Source organism: Schistocerca serialis, chromosome 6 (genome assembly GCF_023864345.2).
Source record: "Schistocerca serialis cubense isolate TAMUIC-IGC-003099 chromosome 6, iqSchSeri2.2, whole genome shotgun sequence".
NCBI lineage: Eukaryota > Metazoa > Arthropoda > Insecta > Orthoptera > Acrididae > Schistocerca > Schistocerca serialis.
Genome location: NC_064643.1, coordinates 158,708,653 through 158,728,527, shown reverse-complemented (window position 1 = coordinate 158,728,527; position 19,875 = coordinate 158,708,653). Strand labels below are relative to the sequence as shown.

The 19,875-nt window shown below is 44.0% G+C and overlaps 2 protein-coding genes across 2 annotated transcripts in view; one reads left to right on the top strand and one right to left on the bottom strand.

Moving 5' to 3' along the window:
* LOC126484713 (cytochrome P450 6k1-like) overlaps positions 1-453 on the bottom strand; it is a 148,393-nt gene extending 147,940 nt beyond the window's left edge. Inside the window, exon 1 of the mRNA XM_050108308.1 lies at positions 390-453. Within this exon, the coding sequence (XP_049964265.1) occupies positions 390-453 (64 nt within the window). The remainder of the gene's footprint in view (positions 1-389) is intronic.
* An 88-nt stretch (positions 454-541) lies between these two features.
* The window catches only part of LOC126484712 (cytochrome P450 6k1-like), a 55,373-nt gene continuing 36,039 nt past the window's right edge, over positions 542-19,875 (top strand). Inside the window, exons 1-2 of the mRNA XM_050108307.1 lie at positions 542-761; positions 9,549-9,787. Coding sequence (XP_049964264.1) covers positions 542-761; positions 9,549-9,787 — 459 coding nt within the window. The remainder of the gene's footprint in view (positions 762-9,548; positions 9,788-19,875) is intronic.

Here is a 19,875-nt window from a genome sequence, read left to right as displayed (position 1 = left end):
CTCCGAGGATCATGCCGTAGCGTCACGGTACAAAGCGAGGACCTCGCGGCGCTGAGCAGCTGGGGTCCGACGCCATGGGACGCAGCGCCACAGCCGTCGGTTCTGGGTTCGTCGCCCCGAAGTGACTGCCGCTCCCTCTGGGCCGGTCACCCGCCTGCTCCGCCACGGCCACCTCACTCCAAACGCTGTCAGGTAATGCTGACTCGGAAACAGCCGGCCGTCCGGAATGTGGTGACGGCCAAAGCCCCTCGCTACGGGTCTGCCTCTTCGAGAAGTGCTTATAGTGGAGTGCTCAGACCAGGTGTCACATTCAACGTCCGTCGCCTCTGGGCTACTGCGATACGTCTCCTTATGGTTAAAAATAAAGGCCTTTCACAACATTTGGCTACCTTCTGCACCTTCACCCATCTCCAGCAGAGCATCATTCGTGCACTCCATTCTCACCCACACCATTATGAGTTTCCACGTCGTGCGTAGCTTGCTGTAAGTCCAATGGACGTTGACGCCGTTCCCCGCTTTGTACTTTTTTTCCAGGCTCCAGATGGCGCTGCTCCTGGACTCGTGGATCGCCGAGTTGGTCGTCGTCTTGTCGGCGGCCGTGCTCGCCCTCTACCTCTGGTTCTCCAGTAGCTACAGGTACTGGACGAACAAGGGGGTGCCGTACGCAGAACCTACAGTTCCGTTTGGAAACTTCTGGAGAAACTTTTTCGGCAACGAATGTATTGCTCAGACCATGCAGAACATATACAATCAGCTGCCTAGTAAGAAATTAAAATTTTTGTCAGTGATAAACAGACTATAATTATATTCATTATTTGTTAAGAGAATCTGGGACATAATATGTGATGATGTAGACGTGCTCTGTGCGTTTCCAACGTTCCACTTCCTGTCCGCAACTGCGTGTTCGTTCTGCTGCTGCCGTGGACGCCACAGACTGGTGTCTGAGGCGGTCGGTAGCCTCAGAGAGACGGACTGGTCTCTCTTCAGTGTGCTGCTGTGGAGGCCGAGGTGGCTGGCTCAAGGGCGAATGGTTCAGTTGTCTGGTCGTCATCAGAAAGTTGGGGAAACCCTTCTGGAAGACCTGGCAGGTAGCAGCACCTCGCAGCGAGTGCAGTTAGCGTGTAGGAAGAAACGCGTGAATTCTGTTGCTGACCCTGCCTGGCTGGAAGGGCTCATTGTTACATAATTTCGTGGAGCTACCTGGAACTGGCTAAAGTCGACTGCAAATGCTTATGGCATGCAGGTGGCGAATACTGAACCCACACGGACGGATTTCGGAAGTCGGCAGTCAGTCACTAATGAAGCTGTTGGCCTCTGCAAAACGTTGTGGAAGAGTTGGCAAGTGGCTGTGTATGGGCACCGACTTCGTCACTCTGCTCTTTCCAAGGTGACTGCGGCGCTTTAGCGAACGCATACACAGTAGGCAGAAAGAGGCGGCTTTCGAGACGTGGAGCCATCAGCGAGCTGGATGGGGACTCGCCAACGTGTGTAACACTTCACAGTAAGTTCCGTTCTTCCGGCGGACACCTGAAGGGTAATGTTTCCGTGTGCCCCCGAAATTTTTTGACTTTGGACGGTTATGCGATTTTGTTTATACAGCAGAGAGCATCACGAGAAGCTGGTAACCATTTACAAATGGAACAATGACGGTTTGTGATGCTCGTTGTCCAATCTAGCGGACGGAATTCATCATTGCACTGATTCGCGGTTTGGTGTAGGAGAGGTGGCTTCCTTAACCTGATGAAGCTGGCTCCTCTTTCTGTAGCACGCGATTGGAACGTGGGCAATGCAGAATATGCGGTTGTCAACGCCGAACAATACCAGGGTTGTTTAAAAAATTCCGGAACATTCTGTACAGCATGGGCGTATGGGCAGGCAGTGGGCATTATGAAATGCATAGAACAAAATTTAGACAAAGGCCATTTATTGGCGAAAGCATGTTAAAAAGGGGTCGCATAGGCCTAGGGAGATGAGGTTGAGCCAGAGAGTAGAGTTTGGCGAGACCTAGTTCGCGAAGCTACCGAAAGTTGTTATCTGCCTAAACTAAGTCCACAGTGCCGCAGCACCGGGAGAAGCGGGAGATGTTCAATGCTACAGGGCACGCATCCGACTCGCAGGTGAGGAAGAATACAAGAGAGAGGGCCCGGCGACGGGCGGCCGGGTATATTCGCCGCACCGCGCGGCTTCCTCCGCCCTGAGTGGTCGGCTTCGAGAAAACCGTGCAGGGGACATGGAATTTTCCAGAGCGTCGCCTGCTAAGCGACGTCTGTGGCGGCGTTACCTCGTCGGCATGTGAGAGAGGCGCGTGGCCAAGGTGCCCTTCCTCTGTGCTGACTTCCTGTTGCTAAACAATGGGACGAAAGAATCTACAGACAGCTAACACTGCTGGCCGAGGCTTGGCCGCAACAAGAAAAATGAAGTTACCACTTGAAAGTTCATTTAATAGAGTAAAATTCCCTACTGTCTGGCTGATCCTTTACAATTCGTAATTTCGCGCCAGTGCTGTATTGGAGCGAAATGCGGTTGGCATAGCTACCTACACACGCCTGTCTTTAATCTGTAACTACCGGAGGTTTCATTATTGTAAGTCTGTTAGTTATTGTTGAGTACTGTATTGAGTAGAAAGTTGTGTCGCACAGTTTGGGAAGAGCAGAGTTAGAGCAGCAAAGCGTCTGCATTAAATGTTACGTGCAACTCGGAAAACCTTTACAGAGACTCACCAAATGATGCAGGAAGCCTACAGTGATGAGTTCTTATACCGTACCCGTTGTTAGAGATGGTTCACAAGGCGGATCGAAGTTAAAAATGACCCTCGTTCAGGGCGCCCTTCGACGTCTACTGACGACGCTCATGTCGGCAACGTCACGAACTCGTGCGTGCCAATAGATGACTGACTGTCTGAGGGGCTGCAGAAGAATGTAACACTTCACTTAGATCATGCCATGAAATCCTGACACAGCATCGTCGAATGCATCGTGCTGCAACCAAATTCGTCCGACGGCTCATGAGTCAAGACCAGGAAAACCTTCGCCTCGCGATTTGTGAAGAGCTTTCGAATCGATGTTCCTTAAGAGAATCATAACTGGTGATGAGACATGGGTCTAAGGTTATGATGATGAGACCAGGGTTCAGTCTTCATAACGCGTCGGAAAAGGTTCTCCGAGACCAAATAAAGCTCGTCAGATCAGGTCAAATGTCAAAGCCATGCTGATAGTTTTCTTTGAGTTTGAATCATTAGTTCATCATGTATTCGTGCCACAGTGACAAACTGTTAATCGATGGTACTGTCGGGACGCGTTGTGACACCTGCAAGAAAATGTGAGACAGAAATAGCTTGCAGAGAGAATTCACGCCTCTTGCATCACATTAACGCACCCGCACATTCATAACTGTTAGTGCGTGATTACTGCACAAAAAACGAAATCGTTGTGCCGCACCTCCGTACTCTCCAGACCTGATTTTCAACGATAGACGAGATAAAAGAAAATTCACAGACGGCGTGTCGCGCGATACAGCAAGAGGTGTACCAAGACTGTTTTCGGAATGGAAGCAGCGCTGTATCAGTGTATATGTTGTGGAGGAGAGTATACCGAAGAACACCACGGACAACAAGTAAAAGGTAAGCTCTTCAGCTCACCCTCCCTCTCATAAACATACACGATATAAACATCATGAATAGAAGTTGGTTTTGAACATATACATCGTTAGGTTGGCAACAATTAAGTAAACACACCAAAGAGGAGGAAACACTCAATGAAACTACAGTATTTACGTTGTTAAAAGCGCAGTGTCCGAAGGAATAATTATATTGAGTGGCAAAAGAACAATTGTATACCACAGCAAACAAGAATAAACACGGTGAACAGCGTGAAACAGGTCGGAACTCGAAATTGTGCTTATATGTCAGCAACAAAGTGAAAGTGCCATCTCCAGACCATATAAGAGGAAACGCTGATCACAACAGATCGTAAGTAATTACTTTTTACATAAAAAAACGGGACGTGAACTGTTTGATAATCTAAAAATAACGAAACTGTATCGTTATAGATCCCACTGATGATGCCTTAGAATGAGAAAAAGGCGAAACGTGTCTGGGAAAAATAAATTAACTGACAGCAGGCAAAGGCGGTTTTATTTATAAAACAAATATTAAAGAGAATTAAACTATACGGATAGCTGTTGAAATTAACGTATCACCCTGATCCATACAGATGTAATTTTAGTTCATGATACTGATTCGGAGAAAAAAAATTTTATGAAATTATACATGTTTGAAAAAAAATGGGCATTTTTAGACCCCTCTTTTTTGGCCGAAAAAATACTAAATATCGACTTACAAGAAAACAGCTTCGATGAACCGAAAAGAATTAAATTTGCTTCAGGGGAGTCGAAAAATTATTAAGCCCTGATGAAAATTGTAGCGTGGGCGACGACAGCCATACCGACAAACGTGGTTTTGAGAAAACCGCGTTTAAAGATGGACAAATATTTATCATATAAAAGAGGGACGAAGCTTGTAACTTAAGGGATATCATCGATTCCTGGCCCGTAATAACAATCGCCCCAGCTAGTGGATGGTCACTTTCTGCTACTTTGACCCAATAAGCCCTCATTTTCGTCCTCAAAGCCCTATTCGTCGCTGAGGGCATCGCCGCTGGCGTCTCTGTCTTCAGAGAATCGGCACATTTCGTCGCCGATATTGATTTGAAGGGCATTTCCCACGTGCATTAATACACTATGGCCTACAATGAATAGACATACGGCCAAATTTGAAGAAACGTTAACAATTTCGTTTCGGCTTAATGTTATTTTTGAGGTGCATATCACTATTAAAACTTTCGTTCACATTTCAAGTAAAACCGCACAAACAACGCTCCAGCAAATGAGGTTTACTCAAATAGGTATAAATAGGAAACGTACGCGTGGAACCAGCTCTCGCCGAGGCCTGCAGTAAACTCTGGGTTTAAAACCCTCACAGAATCGTAACTTTTTAAAGTTCGAGCATAATATTTTGGGGAATAGTTCTTCAATTTATATACGTTCTGATCCCGTATATAAAAAAAAATCCAATTTTTTTCGACTGTCGCCCTGTCGCTCACCTCAAGCGATTTTGAAGATGTAACTTTTAAAAGTAGCTGGTAGGTCTATAGTTTCCACCGACGGTACCTAATGTATTGTATGAGCACAGAGAGGGTGCTTAGACGCACCTCCTCGTCTCGTTTCTCTTTCTCGTGTGGTGTTGCTGCCTGTGCCGCACCCTTTATTAGTGTGCATACTTTACTTGCGTGGCAACTGTGAAGTACCCTGCGGCCTTGGGCCGCCCCCCCTCCCTCAGCCATCAACCACACACTGAAATGTGCAACGCCCACCCTCCTGGGGAAAATCGCCCGCGGTGACGCTACAGACCCCCTCTTGTTGGCCACGTGACTGCCGGCTCACCTCGGGGTCACCGTGCATTCCACCAACAGTAACAGCAGGGGCCGAGGCGCCGCCTGCTGCTGACAAGGGAACCTCCCCATCGCACCCCCCCTCAGATTTAGTTATAAGTTGGCACAGTGGATAGGCCTTGAAAAACTGAACACAGATCAATCGAGAAAACAGGAAGAAGTTGTGTGGAACTACGAAAAAAATAAAGAAAATATACAAACTGAGTAGTCCATGCGCAAAATAAGCAACATCAAGGACAGTATGAACTCAGGAGCGCCGTGGTTCCGTGGTTAGCGTGAGCAGCTTCGGAACCAGACGTCCTTGGTTCAAGTCTTCCCTCGGGTGTAAAAAGTTTATTTTCTTTATTTTCGCAAAGTTATGATCTGTCCGTTCGAACATTGACGTCTCTGTTCACTGTAATAAGTTTAGTGTCTGTGTTTTGCGACCGCACCGCAAAACCGTGCGGTTAGTAGACGAAACGACGTGCGTCTGCAATGGGAACCGAAAACATTTGATCGCAAGGTCATAGGTCAACCGATTCCTCCATAGGAAAACACATCTGATATATTCTATACGACAATGGTGACGGCATGTACGTCACATGACAGGAATATGTTGTCGACCCACCTAACTCGTACACTTGGCGAATGGGTAAAAAGATTCTTCTACATTTCTTGTGGATGTGATAATCACTCCCAAAAAAGTGATGAAAACATAAGAGTTTGTCACATAAACTGCAATATATGAATGCAACAGTTTCACAGTCGCACAGTTTTCCCTGTACTCTGTCAAAACAGATGTTTTTAACGTTTTCAGATCTTTCCGTGTGTAGACCGTCAAATCCTGCGTACGTCCAAGCAAATCTTTACATGTCCTGGAATTTTGGACAGCGAAGTTGACTAGATAAAAAGTTAATCTTTTCACTCGAGGGAAGACTTGAACCAAGGACCTCTAGCTTCGCAGCTGCTCACGCTAACCACGGGACCACGGCGCTCCTGAGCTCACACTCTCCATGATGTTGCCTATTTTGCACATGGACTACTCAGTTTGTATATTTTCTTTATTTTTTTCGTAGTTCCACACAACTTCTTCCTGTTTTCTCGATTGATCTGTGTTCTGTGATCTGTGCCAACTTATAACTAAATCTGAGGGGGGTGCGATGGGGAGGTTCCCTTGTGAGAGAGACGGACGGCAGCACACGCCGCCTCCCCGGTGAGGTGTGATCACAGAGCATAGACGTAAGTGCACGGTTTTTCGCCGTGGCCTCTTCCTGGTCCTCCCCACCCCTCGGGTACCTACCGCGCTTAGCGCAGCACCAGTCTCGCTGCCGTTTTATCTGTGTGCGCTTGTTTACTCACCACTTCATCTCGCCTTTTTGTAGAGTTTACTTAAGATTAGCTACTTGTCAAGTTAATCATACCCTTGCTTTACAGTGGTCGACGGCAGAAGGCAAGACCGAACTTCGTTTAGCGAAGACCGGACAGAAGGTGTTTGACAGTACTCCACAGTACACAGTACCCAGTACACGACCGACGCACGTGACACGGCATTGTACAGTCATGATCCGTTACTAACTCTGCATATTCTTAGCTTCTGAAATGGTTAGTCATCATGCAAATATACGTTATCGAAGAGTTTGCTCAGATGAATAAGTGTCAATAAATAACGTAGCTCAATTCTGTCAAGAAGAAAAACGAAAATGTTAGCTTCCTATCAAAAAAAATTTAAAAATAGAACATTTCTGGTTGAGAGGGAAGACATCGCAGCATGGCGAACACACTTTCATAGAATGATGAGAAAAAAGAGGTGTTCGGGTAAATTTCAATTCCTGTCGGAACCCATCCAGTTCTTAATTCCGAAAACTTAGTAAATTTCTCCTTCCACACCGCCCTGAGTCTCTCGACTTTGCCAGTCATGACTACTGACTCTGGAACGCTGTACTCTGACGTTTCACGAACTGATTTTCCATTCGCAGTTTTACTTAGAGGAGCATGTGGCATTGCCTTCGCCATTTGCCAGTGTGCTTGTATGGGTACAGAAATTTCTTACATTTATTTTGTGGCCGTCACTGTGAAAGAAATCGCTATGGATAGCGGCTGCAAAGCTCTGTTGGCCTTTCTAGATCGAAGAAAGTAATATTCTGCAGTATTTTTCGGGAGCTTAGATCTTTGTCTCCTTCGAGTAGGTAGGTAACTACTTACTTTACCTGTGTAGTTAAGATATTGTGCAGAAGATGAACAACACTTTACTGTTTTTGGAGCAGCGTGCTAAATTAATCACATGTAGCTTGATCGTTACACGCCACAGTTGCTGTACTAAGATTTGGCATTTAAAATATCGTAACGAGACGGAAACGTAGGTCTGTATTAAGAGGTGGATGGTATCTGCCGTAATATACCCTTAGAGTACCGTTATACTTAACGTTAACACACGTACAAGAGTTTCATGTTGCTCACTGTCTACCTTTATTCACACTTTTTTTTTGCATCACTGATACTCACCGACTACCATTCCTACTTCCGCCACCTGCATCAAGATGTATTATGTTCTAGCTCGGCGGGTCTGCTTTGTTGTAATTCAGTGTACTGCACAACTTCATCACGATAGAGCAATTTTCCAAGCATTTAGGTTTTATCAGGACAATCGCCACATGGAATTCGCAGTTCGTGCTGTACTGAATGTTATTTATGTATACAGATACGAAATTTTTATAGATGTTTTTTGGTTCTCGTTACACAACGTATAACACATTTTGACAGGTAACTTTCCATTATCATTGTATTCTGAATTCTACGAAAATTTTTCTGACGGCAAACAGCCCACGAGATTACATTTGTTACACTGTCCAACAAGTCACCCGAACCTGTAACAGGCTTTTTAGAGGAAGTTATAGTACTTACTGCGCACCCAACTACCACAGTAAGCTTCTTAGAACAGAAATCCGGTTACTGGAAGAAGGGAATTCCATTACAACTGTCTGTCCTCAGCAGTCGCACGCTACTCTGCCATTTAGCACTCATTGAGATTTTTTTCTACCTTTGTAAAGATTTCTAGTGCTGACGCTATATCGATTTAGAAAAGATATCTGAATAGTGCGAAAAGTGGCAGTTGACCCTAAATAACGAAAAGTGTGAGGTCATCCACATGAGTGCTAAAAGGAACTCGTTAAGCTTCGGTTACACGATAAATCAGTCTAATCTAAAAGCCGTAAATTCAACTAAATACCAGGTATTACAATTACGAACAACTTAAATTGGAAGGAACACATAGAAAATGTTGTGGGGAAGGCTACAGAAAGACTGCGTTTTATTGGCAGGACACTGACAATGTAACAGACCTACTAAGGAGACTACCTACACTAAGCTTGTCCGTCCTCTTTTAGAATACTGCTGCTCGGTGTGGGGTTCTTACCAGATAGGACTGACGGAGTACATCGAAAAAGTTCAAAGAAAGGCAGCACGTTTTGTATTATCACGAAATATGAGAGAGAGTGTCAAGGAAATGATACAGGATTTGGGCTGGACATCATTAAAAGAAAGGCTTTTTTCGTTAAGACGGAACCTTCTCACGAAATTCCAATCACCAACTTTCTCCTCCGAATGCGAAAATAGTTTTTTGAGACCGACTTACGTAGGGAGGAACGATCACCACTATAAAATAAGGGAAATCAGAGCTCGTACGGAAAGAAATAGGTGTTCATTCTTTCCGCGCGCTGTACGAGATTGGAATAACAGAGAATTGTGAAGGTGGTTCTTTGAACCATCTGCCAGGCACTCAAATATGATTTGCAGAGTATCCATGTAGATGAAGATGTAGATGAAGCCAAGATTCCCGTTACCTGCCCACCTAACAGATGAAGCAGAGCTGATAATCCACCATTGACGAGATACCAGGGTCGCCGAACCCACGCCAAACATAGTCTGGCCAAGTTTACTGGGACTCTCGTCACAGAGCACGCCTGCATTTAGATATGTCACGCACTCGTCATGTGGTCTTAGCTGTGGATCTACTTAAGGCTGAGGGTGAATGCGACAATAATTGTGGTAGGATGTACGTGTTACTACCCAGAGGTGATATCTGTCGTTAATTTAATTCGTAACTGTACTCTGTTTTCGTTTCAGAAGAGAGGTACGTCGGGTTTTACGGATTCCATCGACCACTGCTGCTTATCCGTGACCCTGAACTCATTCGCCACGTCCTTATCAAGGATTTCGGGACGTTCCACGACAGGGGACTGTTCATTGACGATGAAGAACCTCTCAACAAACATCTATTTTTGCTGGCAGGAAAGAAGTGGCGCCAGCTGAGAATCAAATTGAGCCCTACATTCACATCCGGCAAACTGAAGGGCATGTTTAAGGTGAGCTGTTGTGCGACCCGTGGATAGCCCTTTTCTGTTATAGATCAAGAATCCTTGATGCAAAAACTGTTTCTTGAAAGCTTGAGAATTTTTCCTTGTGTTGGAATGCTGGGAAAGCGCACAATCTGTTTGAACATTGTTGGAGCCTATAGGTTCAGAATCGATCATCGCTCCTTTAACCCTTTCAGACCTGAATTGTTTCTGAAGGAAGGAAAATTTTTCTTTACTTGGTAATGCTCTTAGGCGATTTTTTAATGGTTTTAGAAGGAAAATTTTTACAAAAATATGTACCCATTTTCAAAACATACTTTGTAGACTTGGCTTCATTTTATCGACTAAAATAACTAAATATGAAAGATTCTCTGTTGTAGTAAATAAAATGATCATTTAGTAGTTACCATGCAAAATAACAACAACAGTGGAATACATCGAACCAACCACACCTGTGTGTTCTAGTGGTGACGAGCTGGTGCACATTGCTACTTTGACATGCTAATATTTTCATAGTAATGCCCAACAGCTGTCAGCGCTCGACCAGAATGAGAGGGCTGAATATTCACAAATGTGTGCCTCAGGATTCCATTGGGGGAAAGTACTTCTTTTTCAGCGATGACACATTAAACATTAATGTACACAATGGAAGCCAATTGGTCTGAAAGGATTAAGACGTCGTTATTTAATAATAATACCGTTTAGTTATCTTGGGTCTTCCCCTTACATATCCATATTTCACAATGTCTGCGTTTGAGCCTACATCCCCATGTTCTGTGATGCTATTAGATGACACGGAGCTGATCAGCCGCCATTCAACGGATAAAAGTATACAGTAGCGTTTCAGTACACGTTGGATGTCTATGTAGGATCACGACAGAAATTCACCCTCTGTCCCCTCACAGTTAGGTTGCCATATAGTGTGTAATTTTCCCATTCTACGCATGTACGAGACTCAAAAAGTCTTAACAGTCAATCTAAACGGATATGAGACGAGGACTGAACTGCAGTTCAGGATACCGGCTCAAAACACTACGCCATCTACTCGTCATAATAACGACGTGATAGCCTGCCAAAATATAATTTATATACTGTATGTTTAGGTTGAAGGGCAATTTAGTGTGCAGACAATTTAGTACAGAATATGGAGAATCACTTCTTTTGCATGCAACTCTTTACAACATTTGAACTGGGTTATATGCTTGTACTAGCTTTAGGTTCAGCACAAGAAAAGTAATGTACATATTGTTTTTAAAGCATGTTGGAGAATGAGTATCCGAAGTAGGATTTCAGCTCTATTGTCACATCTACATCCGTACTCCTCAAGCCGGCTTACATTGTGTGGTGGAGAGTACCATTTGTACCCCTGTCATTTTTCCCTTTCTCTTTTGCATTCGCAAATAGTGCGAGTCAAGAATCGCTCACTATAAACTTTCTTATGAGCTCCGATTTCTCTCCCTATGGTCATTTCATGAGACGTATGTGGGAGGAGGTATGACGGCCGTCTCTTGTTGCAGTGTACTGTACTGGTCCCTCTTAATATGAACAGTGATGCTCTCAGTGATACAAAGTATATATTCTGGCGCAATTTACTAGTGCAGGTTACATACATTCAGGAGCAAACTCGATTGATTTATGGCCCCTCAACCTCCCCTTAACCTATTGTTCTGTTAATTGATTTATGACCACTGGTTATCATCCATAATTCTGAGAAACCCCCTCCACCGCTTCCCCTCTTCCTCCACCTCCCCAACCCTCTCGCAAATCCCTCGACACTAGAAGTTTACCTTTGATATCAAATACCTTAGTTGCACTAGGTGTTGACAACTGTACTACATTTACAAGCAGTTTTAGAATGTGTGGCGAAAAGTGATGTCATGAACACATGAGCAGAAGTGACACAAAATCGGTAAAATTACGAAAGTTGTCGGAAAATACGTATGAATTGAGGGAAAATACGCCAAAATGCGGGGAAATGGTTCAAATGGCTATGAGCACTATGGGACTTAACATTGGAGCTCATCAGTCCCCTAGAACTTAGAAATACTTAAACCTAACTAACCTAAGGACATCACACACATGCATGCCCGAGGCAGCATTCGAATCTGCGACCATAGCGGTGTGCGCAGTTCCAGACTGAAGCGCCTAGAACCTCTCGGCCACATTGGTCGGCTGTGGGGAAATTCAGGGAGAGTGAGGGAGTACTTACATGTCTGCTTGATGCTGGAAAATTGTTGTACTTAGGAACAGGAATGTGGCAACGGGAGGAATAAGAGAAAAAGTTTACATGGAAGCACTGGGAACCAGAGAAACAGTTATTTTTGTAGACAGCGATAAGATGACTGGAATAGATTGTTTAACGTGGATGACCACGAAATGTTGAGTAATAAATTTATGTATGTTGGATCACAAGGCCAGCATATAGATATTTATAATGTGACCTTAGCTAAAGAGCCTTGTATTACCTGGTGGTGGACTGTGATATACATCTACTGAATGTATTAATGTTTCACCCCGTGCAGAGACTGTTTAGGTGTTTTAAATTCTAAGAAACGATATTTATAATGTGTTTCTCTGTACTCTCCACCAATCACAGCTATTCTGTGTCAGCTAACAAAAACCTCACAAACAGTTTCTGTATGGCTTGTTTTTTTAACAAAATTATACTCTATGTCTTTTGAGGTAACAGGGATATGTACAAGTTGACTACTGTCTTTGATGTTTTCAAGGAAACGAGAATGATCTACCTCTAAACTGAGATGGATCTGCATTAAAGGATGATAGAAAGTAGATGGTATCATCCGTTGAGAGGGATTGTAATGAGGTAGATTTAATGATAGACTGGCGATGAATTCTGGAGAGAGGGAGATATTTCTGCAGGTCATTTATCACGCATTTCTCTACTTTTTTCCATTGTTCTCTCGGGATGCATTAGTTGTGAGATATAACTTGCATTTGGCTCAAATACAATACCATGCTCTATATGTGACTTAAAGAGCTATCTACCTGCCGTCGTTCACAGCAAACCTCTCCATACCACAGTCAGCTGAGGACTTCCAACACATGTGTGATGAATCATGTCCATCGATGGAAACCCTATTTCAACATCCTCCTCTAGATGAACGAAGATGTACATGAAGTACTCCATTTCTCTGCCACATCATGGATATAAATCGAGTCTTCAGTTTCATAACTGCAGTGATTCTAAGTTAGTGACAGGGGTTTGTGAGCTACTGCAATCTCTGTGTACACATTTGCTTGACAGATGTTGTTGGTGTTGAAGAGACTGTATTCTGTTTATGGAATTAGAGTAGCATGGCATGTAATTTTACATGTTAAACAATGCACCTATGCATTTGTGTTTATGTTCTGTGATCATTTCTCTCTTCCCAGTAGCTTCTTGATATTGAATCCAAACACTACAAAAATTCTACAGATTTGTTGGCACAAGTTATCTACACAAATGTTTCAAACTCCTTCCATCTGGAGTCCCACCATGTATAATTCAAATGTTTCTTCTTCTTCTTAATAGTCTGTTATATCCTCACAATTCTCTCAAGTGTATCAGGCTCTCATGTACTATATATCAAAAGTAGTGCTAAGCTCCTTCACATGCAAGCATCTAGAGAGATTGTGTGTAATTGGATGAGTGATACGAGTATATACCGATTACCAGTGCCAGGTCTCCATAGGTGGCAAAGGGGACAGGGGAGTGTAATGGGAGAAGGGTTGTGGAGGACATCTTGGTCTTTGTGTGTTTGCATACATTGGTTCACACAAACAGGACATAACCACTTGAAGTGGAGATGGAGAGGGGAAGGAAATGAAGCTGGTATCAAATTTCAAAGGAATGCCACTACCTGATGCTTCATATGCAGAAGATTAGTGTGGTCCAACAGCTTCGGTAGTCCCTGACCAGTGGCATGCGTGGTGCGTTGAAAGTCAGTGACATGATTAGGAGTTCTTTTTCACCAGATTTGCTTAGCGCGATCTGTAACAGTGTAATTATGTGTGGTGAGTCTTTCATGGCACTATTCCTTGTGCAGTTAGATTAAAAAAGCGCAATATATTTTTAAATATTCCACACTGCCTTGTCACTCACAATTTGTTTCAATAGAATTCCATAGTGTAGTCAATTTCTTGACGAATTCTTTAAATAAATAAATTATATTTCATACATTGCCTTGTATCCTGTATATTGTTCAAATAAACAATATATAATCTATTGCCTTGTCTACCAGAAGCTGTTTAAACAATATTCTATACACTGTAAATGATTTCCCACAAAATTCTTTAAATAAATAAACTATATTCTGTACCTCACTATGTATCCAATAAATTATTTTAATAAATGATATTCCACACATTGCCTTGTCTGCCAGAAATTGTTTAGACAGTATTCCATGTATTGCAATTGATTTCCCACCAAATAGCCAATCAATCAGTATTTCCAGAAGGGAGCGGTACCCAAAAAGGGAAAATGTCCGACACAAAAGGTTATTGATTTAATTAATTAGTCAGTCAGCTTAATAGAGGAGAATGAGACTATTCGACTAACTCAGGCCGAAAGTGTGCTTGTTTCAAAGAGGGTGAGGGGGTGAGGGATGGGGGATTTCCCATAGGGGGAGGGTTATTTAATTTATCATTAGTCATTAATTTAATATCAAAGGTGTGCTTTTAATGTGAGGGGATTTCCCAGAGAGGTGGGAAAGGTGGAGGGGGAGGGGAGGGGCTTCTCAGGAGGATGGATTATCCACAGGTGGTCATAAATCCGTTAAAAGAACAATAGATTAAGGGGAGGTGAGATGGTCGTAAACCAGTCAAGTTTGTACCTGAATGTATGTACCTTGCAATAACAGAGTGCGTCAGAACTTACATTATCCTACTACTCACATATCTGTCATGCACAGACCCCAACTGAACGAGCCCCTGGAGAAATGTGCCGTTCTTCTTTGTATCATCTCTCTCTCTCTTCTGATGATCCTATTTGGTAACAGCCCAGACCTATCAACAATACCTAAGAAATGGTCAAACAATAGTTTTGTAACCCCTACTTTCGTGGTTGAATTACGTTTCATTAAGATAGTCTCAGTAAATCACAGGCCTGGTGCCGGTTTATCCTACAATCACTTTTCTATGGTCATTCCATTATAGGTCGAACCACAATGGGTCTCTTCAGTTAGTTCTGCACAATACGCTACATTTATTTATATTCAGTATCAATCTCCAGTCTCTGCACCAATCTTTGATCCTCTGCAGATATTCCTGCATTTCACTACAGTCTTATGGCATTACCATCTTCCTGCATGCCACAGCATCGTTTGCAAATAGCCTCATGGAACATCCAATGTCATGCCCAAGACGATCTTTGACTCTGTAGGTTTCAGTCATTGAAAGCACACCTAAGAACATACCAGATAAATGGGAATTTCTTGTCTATACAGCTGTTTGAACTCCGCCACTAAAGAGGACAGTGGGGTGGAGCACCATCACGTAGTGGCAACATTGCCCTTCACACCAGCAAAAGAACATCCTCCTGCAGGATCATACGCAGGACGTGCAGAATTCTGTACACCCCGCCTGTGAAGCGTTGATGTAGGATCACAGGTCCAACAAGGCAGTCGCCAATAATCGCCATCCTTACAATGTGGCTAACCTAGTGCTGCTACTTTTATTGCCACGGTACCATGGGGATTCTGTGTAGCCACAGGTGTGGACTCGCTTCAAACTTACCAGTGGATACTGTGGTGTCACTTTCGATCTCGCTGTCTCCACATGCTCAGAGACCTCGCTCATATATATATATATACAACACATTACAGGTGTAGGAAAGCCATTGGCATTCGAAACAGCTTTCATTCGCCTTATTTCTACAAAATAGTATTATACCATTATTCCTGCAAAACCCTGGCAAGCTCAGGTAATGATGATCACGCTCTCTTCCCTCGAAAGCAGTCTACAAAGGCTCAATACTACTGAGATGTGGCGACTGTGATGGCCAGGGGAGATGCGAAATTCACCCCCCAGATCACAAAACCAGTTCTGGACAATACAAGCTGTGGGAATGGGGAAGTATCATCTCGCACAACATCATCATTGGGGAAAAAGCATTGTACCTTGGGATGGATCTCATAAGCAAGCAGATTCTTTGCCTGTAATGCGACCTTCCAAAGGAACCATGGGGCCAATAGAGTAGGATGATATGGGTACTCAAATCATCGCTGAACACCCGCCAAGTTCCACACATGGGACACAAACTTGACCAGAAGTTGGAGGAGGTTCGAGTCCTCCCTCAGGCATGGATGTGTGTATTGTCCTTAGTATAACATAGGTTCAATTACTTTAATTAGTGTGTAAGCCTAGAGACTGATGACCTCAGAAGTTTGGGCCCATAGTCCTCACCACAAATTCCAATTTCTTATGGCTCCATGATGGTACATTGTGTGCCACTGGGAATGGGGATTTTGGCTTGACCACACTCAGCAAGAGAGTCATAAAAACCTCTATAAAACCCTCACTCTCAAGGTGTGCTGCGCTCTGCTGATGACATGCAACGCTGTTGAGGTGGAATGGTTGTCAGTGGGCAGCCACTGAGGAACTGTCACACCTCAGTTGTACAAGGCTTTTCAGGCCAGTGGGACTTTATGTGAGAGGACCCTTACTATTCTAGTTGTTCATGTGACCGAGGTGGAACCCTTGAAATTTTCTCCTCCACCAGCCCAGCAGAACGGATGGGCCACTTGTAGCTATCAACACCCAGTCTCTACAGCGGTTTTATGAGGTGAGCCCCAACATTCTAGATTTCTTCAGGGGATGCCAGTCTTTTGTAGCGGAACATATGCTTTGGCCCAGAATGTGTTTTTCATGCTTAAACGAAGAGAAGGAAGCTTTGAGAAACTTCTCACTCGAATCAGCTTAGAGAGTGTGGCAGATATTTTAAAATCTGTCACGTGGATCCATAACGGGACACTGTTGGTCGAAACCTCTAGTTTCCAACAACTGAAAAATAGGCAGAACGCGAAAAGCCATGGATAATATGCCACTGAAACCGAGCTATACACCACTCTGAACTACAGCAAACTGTTGTGTCATGCAGGGATCTGATGAGCATTGCTAAAGAAACATTAAAAGCTGAGTAGGCCCAAGAAGGTATTGGTGACATTCAGAATATCATACAAAGGATAGATGGTGATCTCATCAAATCCACTATTTCAGCCTCACTTTCAGTAGTATGAAGTTACCAATGTGTGTCAAGGCATGTTTTCTTCATGTAAATGTGCGGCCTTATCTATCCAAGCCAGTTCCCTGTTTCAAATGCCAGCGCTTTGGGCACACTACACTGGACCATATGGGAGAAGCTACTTGGTAGAACCACCCACGAAGTAGGAGTTTCTTCTCCTTTGAAATGGTTAATTGCTTTTGGGATCACCCTGTCTGGAGTAGGGACTGCAGCATATATCTTGAGAAAAAGAAGGTACAAAAGTTTTAAACTATAAAGCGCATCGCATATGGTGAGGCCAAAAGATGCCTAATGCCTGCTGCCCCCCATGTCTGTTACCTCTTTTGCTTCAGCTCTTAAGAAACCTTTTCAGAAAACCAACGCTGCCATGCAAGGGAGGTTGTTAGTGTCAGCACTAGTACAGCGTTTGTCAGCTCACTTCTGTTGAAACTCCTGTCACGGGAATTTCCCATGTGGTTGTTGACAGGAAACGCATTTTAAAGCATCATGCTCTGTATTACAGGGCTATATCCTCCATGGCAACGATGACTTTACTGGGAAATTAGACAGGGGTCTATGTTTGTCAATAACATGCACCACTCCTTTCCCTCTCTTGGCTGCTGGCCTGCAGGCAGTTACAGTTGAAATTTTGGTGTGTCAGAAGATCACTGTTTGTTTGCTGTATTTATCTCCACAAGATGCAACACACACTGAGGCTTTCACAGATCTTATAGAAAAACTCCTCCGACCATTTTTCCTAGTGGGAGACTTCAATGCCCATAATTTACTGTAGGCCTTGACTTCTGCTTGTTCTCAGGTGTGGGTTTTGGAGAGCCTCATGACATCTCACGAACAATGCATCTTCCACACACGCACTCCCACTCATTTCCATGCTGCTACTGGATCATCCTCAGCCATCAACCCCTCTTGCTATCCTCCAGTCCTCGTGGACCCTGTTCAGTGGGAAGTTGCTGATGATCTTCATTGAAGTGACCACTTCCCACTCTGGATTCATCTGCCAGATGGAGCTCTCACTGGAGGGATGTAGCCATGATGCATGGGCAGCAGAGTCAACTGGACATTGTTCAGCCAGCTAGCTATGTTTGAACGCCGTGACTAAATACAGGAATGGGAGGATAAAATGACCTATTTGATTTGCCGTGTTGATGACTTCTCCATTCTGAAGTCCTTTGTCATCTTAGGAGGTAACCTGTCCCTTGATGAACTTATGAGTGCCCTTCAGTGATCCAGGTCACACGTGTGACTCTGTGCTATTTAAGTGCCGCTCAACGGCAGAAAACCTCGCAGCATTTCGATTAGCAAAGGCCAAGGCTCGAGGCATCATCAGCGAGAGCAAGACAAGGGTATGAGAGGTTTCCATCGACTTTCTAAACAGCTCACATGCTCTGAAATAGTATGGGAAACCATCAGGAGTATTTCCAGTTGTAGGAACAGAGGTGTCTCCAAACAAAAGCTGGAGGCATTGTGCAGACGGTGGCAGAGCATTTTGCATTGATTACTGCCACTACCAACTAGAATACAGTGACCCATTGTTACTGTGCCACCATTGAAAGGATCGAGTTAGACTTCTGGTCCACCAATTCAGAGTCCTACAACTGTGCATTTTCCATAAGAACTGACTGTCGCTTATGATACAGCACCTGGTCACCACCAAATCTAATATGGCGCGCTGCAACACTTACAGATGTTGTCAAAGGAAATCCTCGTATAATACTTCCATTCCACATGTCTGTCACGTCAATTTACCGACTCGTTGCGAGAGGAAATTTTATCTCTCCTTAAACCAAGAAAGAAACAAACGTGTACCAGCAGTTACCAGAGCATCGCCTTAATGAGCTGTGTAGGAAAGACGCTAGAGCACATGGAGACCAAGCAACTTCTTAGCAATTCTCATTGTGGATTCAGGAGATCTCAATCAACGGTCGACAATCTGATCCAGCTAGGGGCGGAATCTAGCAGGCTTTCCTATGTACACAGCATTGTCTAGTGGTACTTTTTGACGTCAGTGAAGTCTGTGACACTACCTAGAGGCGCAATATTTCCAGTAGTTACACATGGTGCTTTTGTGGCCAATTTCCCTCTTTAATCAGTCCTTCCTCCAAAGGCAACATTTTAGGTACAGCGTTGGTGAGATCCTGTCAGTTTTGTGCAGGAAAATGGTTTTCCCAACGCACTGTTTTAAGTGTCACCCTCTTTCCAACAGATGTTAACAGTGTAACGTCCAGAGCAAGAGTTCCCTCCCAATGCTGCTTATTTGTGGACGAGTTTCCGATTTCTGCTCCTCTACTAGTCATCAGTTGCCACTCATGGTGAAGAGATTGGAGATATGGGCTGCAGAGACTTGGTTTATATTTTCTACAGAGAAGTGTATGTGTTCATTTTAATCGTTCTCGTCGTCTTTTTTTAATTTTACGTGAAATGCATATGTGGGACATAATTCACCCTTTTAAGGACTCTCTGATATTTCTGGGCCGCATTTTGTACTCCAAACTGTCCTGGTTACTACACCTCAACGATCTGAAGGCGAGGACCAGAAGGCACTGAATATCTTGAAGTGTCTTAGCCACAGGCCTTGGGAAGACCGACACTATGCGTCGGTCGTAGTGGCCTTCTTACCTGAAGATCATTAATGCGATACACTATGAGGGGATGAGGCTGGGTGCAGGCACTTACAGAACCAGCCTCATAGCTAGTATCTATGCTGATGCTGATAAGCTGCTACTTGGAATATGGCAGCAGCTTCTCATGGTGCATCGGCCATATAAATTCCTCGTTACTCCCCATGCATCAGTACGCTCTGTTAGAATCCGAGGAAGCTGCAATCATGTGGCATAACTCTGGGTTCTTTGACTGTTGT